The sequence below is a fragment of the Poecilia reticulata genome, linkage group LG2, assembly GCF_000633615.1.
Source record: "Poecilia reticulata strain Guanapo linkage group LG2, Guppy_female_1.0+MT, whole genome shotgun sequence".
Classification (NCBI taxonomy): domain Eukaryota; kingdom Metazoa; phylum Chordata; class Actinopteri; order Cyprinodontiformes; family Poeciliidae; genus Poecilia; species Poecilia reticulata.
In genome coordinates this window covers 10,096,005-10,102,784 of record NC_024332.1, presented here as the reverse complement: position 1 = coordinate 10,102,784, position 6,780 = coordinate 10,096,005, and the positions used below count along the sequence as shown (strand labels likewise).

At 35.9% G+C, this 6,780-nt stretch overlaps 1 protein-coding gene across 6 annotated transcripts in view; it reads left to right on the top strand.

The window, feature by feature from the left end:
• Positions 1-4,788, top strand: part of pnpla4 (patatin-like phospholipase domain containing 4) — a 9,136-nt gene extending 4,348 nt beyond the window's left edge. Inside the window, exons 1-7 of one of the 6 annotated variants that reach the window (XM_008430215.2) lie at positions 7-394; positions 914-1,101; positions 1,185-1,279; positions 1,956-2,091; positions 2,258-2,323; positions 2,403-2,555; positions 4,051-4,788. In XM_008430215.2, coding sequence (XP_008428437.1) covers positions 922-1,101; positions 1,185-1,279; positions 1,956-2,091; positions 2,258-2,323; positions 2,403-2,555; positions 4,051-4,182 — 762 coding nt within the window. In that variant the 5' untranslated portion in view covers positions 7-394; positions 914-921 and the 3' untranslated portion in view covers positions 4,183-4,788. Of the gene's footprint in view, positions 1-6; positions 395-913; positions 1,102-1,184; positions 1,280-1,955; positions 2,092-2,257; positions 2,324-2,402; positions 2,556-2,677; positions 4,031-4,050 lie in introns of those variants that run through there. The other 5 variants (XM_008430228.2, XM_008430262.2, XM_008430223.2 and 2 more) reach the window with 5 other exon arrangements.
• Positions 4,789-6,780: the final 1,992 nt, after the last annotated feature.

Here is a 6,780-nt window from a genome sequence, read left to right as displayed (position 1 = left end):
GAATATGTTTTAGTTCATTTGTAATACAGAAATGTTACAGTTAATTAAATGCATGTATTGTAAATGTAATGATATTACATAAAGTGAGGTTTATAGGTTGGAACCACTAAGAGTTGCTAATGGTATTTGTTTGTATGTTTGTAGCTCTTGCAGTGTGTTCATGTATAAAGGCTGTTGAATAAAGAAACGTGAAGCATCAGTTAAAGAGACCATCTTTTCAACCGGGACGCTACAGTTTGAGACATGGAGCTGTTAGAAGGATCAAACAACCAACAACTTCAGGGATTTTTAAAAAACAGATTAATTGCACAAGTTCAAGTTTGATACATCTATCTGATCTACACAGCTCCAAACTTATGCATACAAGCTTAAAGAAACACATGCAACCCACATGGTAATAATTCAATAAAAAAATATTCTATTTATCCCAAAAGGAAATGAAATGTTGCTGTAACTCATATCATCTAATTATCTTCAGTGTTGTTGTGGATGGTGATGGTGTGGGCAGGAAGTATCTACACTAGCAGTCTGTCTTACAGTGAATCTGAAGAGGCCTCTGACTGAAGACTGATGCTGATCGGAGCGTAAAATCTGGAGAATATCATGGGACTGGAGACCTTTGACCAAGAAGAGTGGACTAAGACTTCTTAGTCCACTCTTGGTGCTTGTCAAGCCCTTCATGTTTGTCCTGAAGGAGCTGAATGTCTTTGAGACTACAGAAGACATTAAAAGTGGCATTTTGTGTTGACTGTAGAAAACACTTTTTATGGTTTGATTAGTTTAGTCTTTTCCCGTTTCTTGCACGTGACCATCTCAGAAAATTGTTCTTTCAGTTCCTTCAGAGGTGAAGGCTCACACCTCTTTTAGAGCAGCTGGTTTTTCTGGAAGTTGTCATATCGTTTTGTTTCTGCAGGCGTAACAATGACCATTGTGAACCTGTCCTTTGCTGCCTGTGGTTTTATGGGGATCTACCACCTGGGTGCTGTGGGGGCCTTTCTTCGTCATGGAGACAAGCTGCTGGGCTCCCTGAGGGCCTGTGCTGGAGCATCAGGCGGTGCGCTGATGGCTGCTGTCCTCATCACAGCTCCAGATAAGCTGGAGGTTGGATGGGTGCAGTCAGAGGATATAAATGTATGATTGATGTCAGACAAGTTCAGCATGACATGTCTGTTTCCTTCCTTCAGCACTGCACAGAGTTCACCTACAAGTTTGCTGAAAGTGTGAGACAACAGAGGTTTGGAGCCATCACACCAGGATTCAACTTCATGCTCATTCTACGGTAAATGCTAAGGTTAAATGCTAAATGGCAGCTGCATTGTTAAAGTAACTGGCCTGTAGTTAGCTATTGTGTTATTATTTTTGCCTGTTACAAAAATCGCACATGTATCAATCAAATTAAGAATACACTATCCACGTTTTTCACTTCCGACTCGTATTTGAAGTTTAGTATGGACCAATACTGATCCGATAAAGAAAAACAATTGACTTAAATGTTTCTTTTGTTAAACACATACATAAATAAATGTACTGATAAGTCTGCACCAGTGCAGCAAGCTGAAATACACCAATAGCTTCACAAGCTAAAAAACATGTAGAAACAAAATAGATTAAAATAGAATCTATTTTCTAGGTCATATTTAGGAGTTCTAAATACAATATAAAATAAATAATGGAGCATAGAATTAGACTGAATAGATCTGCCCTCTTGGATTGGGCACATTGTCACGATATTTACTTATTTTTTCAATATCTGGACGATACTGATATTAACACTGGATCTGTGCATCTCTAATAAAAATCTAAAACAAGTATGGCATGCAAGAAGATGCCCTGCTGAAATGGAAGACCTCAAGTCAAAACCCAGAAAGTACAGAAAAAATGTGATAGATTGTGAACTACCTTACTGTTTGTGTGTGACGTCTCATTGACATCATCTGACCAATGTGTGTCTGCAGGGAAGCACTAGAGGAGATTCTGCCCAGTGAAGCTCACAGTCTGGCCAGCGACCGACTTTATGTCTCTATAACTCACTGCAGGAGTGGGAAGAACCACATCGTTTCCAGGTTTCCCTCCAGGGATGAGCTCATAATGGTCAGTGTCCACCACACACACACACACACACACGCACGCACACACACGCACACACACACACACACGCACACACACACACACACACACACACACACACTCTTCCATAGCTCATTGTCTGTTAAGGTTACAATAAAATCATTTGCTTTCCGTGTATTAATGTCTGCAGGCTCTGCTGGCCAGCAGCTTTGTGCCTCTCTATGCCGGGCTCAGACCGGTGGAGTTCAGCGGGCAGGTAGCTCCGTTTCTGTCTGTAATACTGTCTAAAATCTGGCTGTGGTTTTTATTCTGAGACACTCGCTGACTTTTGTTAGAAATGGATTGATGGAGGGTTTACGGACAGCCTGCCCATCCTGCCTGTGGGGAGAACCATCACTGTGTCTCCCTTTGCTGGACTGCAGGATGTGTGTCCTGTCCACAGGGGGCGCTTCAACACTCAACTCAGCATTGCCAACATGAAAGTTATGGTGAGTAAATAGCATTAACAATATCTATACTTGGCATAAAGTGTTTTTAAATGTCATTATTTCTTTGCAGTGATAAAATTTTTTCTAATCAAACACTGATGCGGGATGCCTTCCTGTTTCAGCTAACATTTACAGGCAGGAAGTGTCAGGATTATTTAACATGAAGACTTAAGGAGTTTGGGTAAAACATATTGGTAGGCAAAGGTGTTTTTTATCTTAAATGTAAAATGTTATGTATATTTTGTGGAAGTTTGGTTCATTTACTTTCTAAATATGTCTAAATATCATTAACTTTTTTTTAGTTAATTATTCAATTATTAAATTAGTGGACAATTATTTCAATAACACATGAAGTTTAATTAATGAAGATTTAAAATTTGCTATAGTCAACCAAAAGGTTGGTTTTTGATGTAAAATTTGACAGACAATAAAACATTTTAGCACAAAATAGCATGTCAAAAATGCAATTTTTGACATTTTCAGGACTATTTTTAGATATATGATAGTAATCAAAAAATGTGTTGACCGCCTTATGAAGAATCAAACATGGAGATTGTTTGCTAGAACCAGCATTGACAGAACATATCCTGCAAAAAACAAAAAAACTCCAGAAGAGAAGAGAGATTCACAAGTTATATTATTACTGGTAAAGATGAAAATCTTAAAACATGATTAGTTAATGTTCTAGTTTGAGTTAGTTTCCAGAAACTAACTCAAAACATTTGACCTGTAACATTTCATTTCAATATTTTCCATAAATATTGAAAAAGTCTCTATGTTCTTCCTTAGTTCTCTTTTTGTCTCCTTTTTCTTCCCTCCCTTCCAGTCTTTTTCTTGTTGACTCTTTCCTTCCTCATCCTTCTCTCCTTCTGGTTTCATTCATGTGTGAAGCCTCCCTTCTAAATTCACAGTGAATATTTTTATTTTAAAGCAAACATAAGAACTGAAAAAAATCTGGAATATTAACATTAGAATTCAGACTGTCTTCGGTTGTAAAGGACAACTCTTAAAATTGCTAAATACAACCCTGAATAAGTTGTTAGGACTTTCCACATTGAATGAATAATCTTTGTATATCACTCTGTTAGTTTGTGATGATTTTTTTATTTAATCTAATTCAAGTTATCACTTTATTTTATATGTAGATTCTGTGCCTGCTTCTATGATAAGGATAATGGTCTCTCTAGAGCTATGAGTGTGTGCACTGATGTTTTTTTTATGTCTTGTGGACTAAAGCTGCATTCCCACCAGTCCTGTTTAGTCCGCTTTAATGGAACTCTGGTTCATTTGTCTAGAAAGTTCCGTTTGTTTGGGGAGGTGTGAATGAGAAACTGACCAAAAACACAAACTCTGGTTTGAAAACAAACCTTGGTGTTGGTTTGGTTGGAGTGAACCAAACCAACACCACACATGGCATTCACATTTGAATGCATATGTGGATGCCAAATTCACATATTCACTGCTCCAAATGCAATCTGTTGCTTGCTTTCCACAGTTTTCCATGGAGAACATCAAACGTCTGAACCAGGCTTTGTTCCCTCCGTCCCTCAGGACCATGCATGCCATATGTGAGGAAGGCCACACCGATGCTGTGCGGTTCCTGAAGCGAGAAGACCTGATGAGCTGATCCTAACCCTCAGGATGAAGCAAAGCACCATTTACAGGAGACTCCCGACTTCTTTAGGGTTCTTTTATAGTGTAAATGAGGGAAGACGCTCATCTTCTGCTGACTGGAGCAGAACATCCTGCTGGTGCCTCATGTGGACATGGACTACTCATCAATTTTCCAAGGAGCCATTTCATTTTCTTAACTTGAAGGTCTAAGAGATCATGGAGGCTGGAAGCGTTGAAGTGCTTGATGTTTCTGCAGGGTTACTGTTTGGTTTTCCTCCAGCAGGTGGAGACGTGAGCCAAAGATCAACTGAGAAAAGCTTTCATTTATACTGTATATTATTGGCATGATATGATGGTGAGAAATACAATAATTTGTGTAAAAGTTTATTTTAATGACTGTTTTATCCATCCTACTAAAATAAGGAACTAAGAAGGAAGTTCTTCAAGAAATTATATCTCTGTTTTTTGCAACTTTTTGCTCCTTTTCTTTATTTTAACCCTAAAATGTATTTAACAAGATACATTTTTATTTTGCAAACATCCTATTTAAGTGAAACAGAGATCCCTCATCACATCAGTTACCCAAGAAGAAATAAAATGATTTATTTTACAGTTAATACATTCTTTCTGTGTATATAGAGCATTTATTTTATTTTTAAAAAGTTTAAGGGTTATTTCAAATGATTTAAATCACAGTTCAGTTAGTTTACATAATTGGCAAACCCTAACCCTCTGGTCTCCAGTAGCTCATTTTCCTCAGTTTTGAACTCAGGCTCATCACCTGAGTAACAGATACTCACCTTTTTGGTGAGTTTAACAAAGAGGTCGTTTCCTTTTTTCCAGTTTTGATGACAGAATTCCTGATGAGCATCTAGGTGTGAGGTCATCTTCCGGCCAGCGCTGAAGATTTCTCAGTTTCACCAGGTTGTGGTCCTTTGATGTTCAATGGGGGCATCAGCTGGTTCAGCAYACTGGAGCAGAGTCTGTCACCCTATCTACAGCTTCTTAATGTATTTTAAAATAAGTCATTTCTTCCATTTGAATTAATGTTTTATTTGTACTGATTTGTTAATTAAGACCCTAATTATTCTTTATTGTTTTAAGTCTTATATTGTTCTTATCAAATCTTATTTTAATAGTTTATTTTATTTTATTATCAGTAAGGGAGAGATTTTGTAGTAGCTTTTAGTTTTATTTTGTTTTTATAACTTCATTTCAGATTATAATTTCATTCCTTATATTAACTCTCCTCCTGTAATTTTCCTTGTATAACTCAGTAAACTCAGCATTTTAAAAAGCTGCTCCCTTAAAGCTTACATGAGAAATTAATGTTTCTCATCGTGTTGAACCCAAAACTTAACTGTATTTTAGAAGCAGTTCCATAATTGTTCATTTTAAATCTCCAATTTAGACCAATTTAATTTGAATCATCATAATTTTTGTCATTTTAAAACCTTAAAGAATAATCGGCCTGTTTTACAAGAATAAGTTAACCGTGTCACTAAATATCAAAAAATGACTTGTTATTCTAATCATAGTTTTAAATCCCAACATTTCAACCATTTTTACCTTTGATCCATTTATTCTTTTGAAAACCTATTTATGAAATATTTAATTGAATAATGAATTACCCTTTTATATTGTTTATCAATTATCAATATATTTTAAATTTTGGGGAGAAGATTGATACAACTAAATTTATTAAATGATGTCAATTTTTAGTTTTAGGCCTTCCTGGATGACTTAGTTAAACAACTTATTTTAAACCATATGAAGAGAGATGCAATAATCCAACGATCACTTTCCCTCTTTTAGGAAACACTGTTTTATATAAACTATTTGACAGGTAATATTATTAAGTTTAGTGTATTCAATTTATACATTTTAGTTAATTCTCCCTCTTTATTCTATAACAATAAATGTTCTGTCATAGAATATTATAAGAATCCCACACAGGTTAGGTGAAATCTGCTGTCACTGTTAACTTCAGCATTATGTAACGCAGCTGGATGTAATTCAAACATGATTTCCCAGATGCTATTACAATCTGCACACCGCAATCAAAAATGTTACATTTGGTTTAAAATTTAGGAAAGTAAGACAGAACTTGGTGCCATTAGCTCAGTATGTTCTACAGACACCGCTTAGTCCACTTTAACATGTTAAATTTAAATTTCTAATTTAATTGAACTTTAGTTTTCACTGAATGATAGCCACTGTGATATGAACGAAATAAAATGTAGATCATTCATTTACCTCTGTAGTTGAAGCGTGGCAAATAATGCAAGTCAGTTATGGTTAAGAAAAATATGTAATTATAACAATTAGTCCCTTTTCCATTCTTGTCATTCTGTAAGGGAAAAACACATTAGAATGATTTGAGACAAACAGAGTGAACCATTGAGGCAAAGAGTTGTAACCACACGTCGTGCAATCATCATCAACTTTTGAGATGTTTTTTTCTACAACCCAAAAAGATCAGAATGTCAAGCGAGAAGAATGTGAGGCAATAAACCCAGTAAATGTAGTATCCCCTATGATAAATTAGGTTAGGGAAAAAAAAAAAAAAGCAGGCATCCCACTCAATACAAGATAAATTTGGAAAAAATAA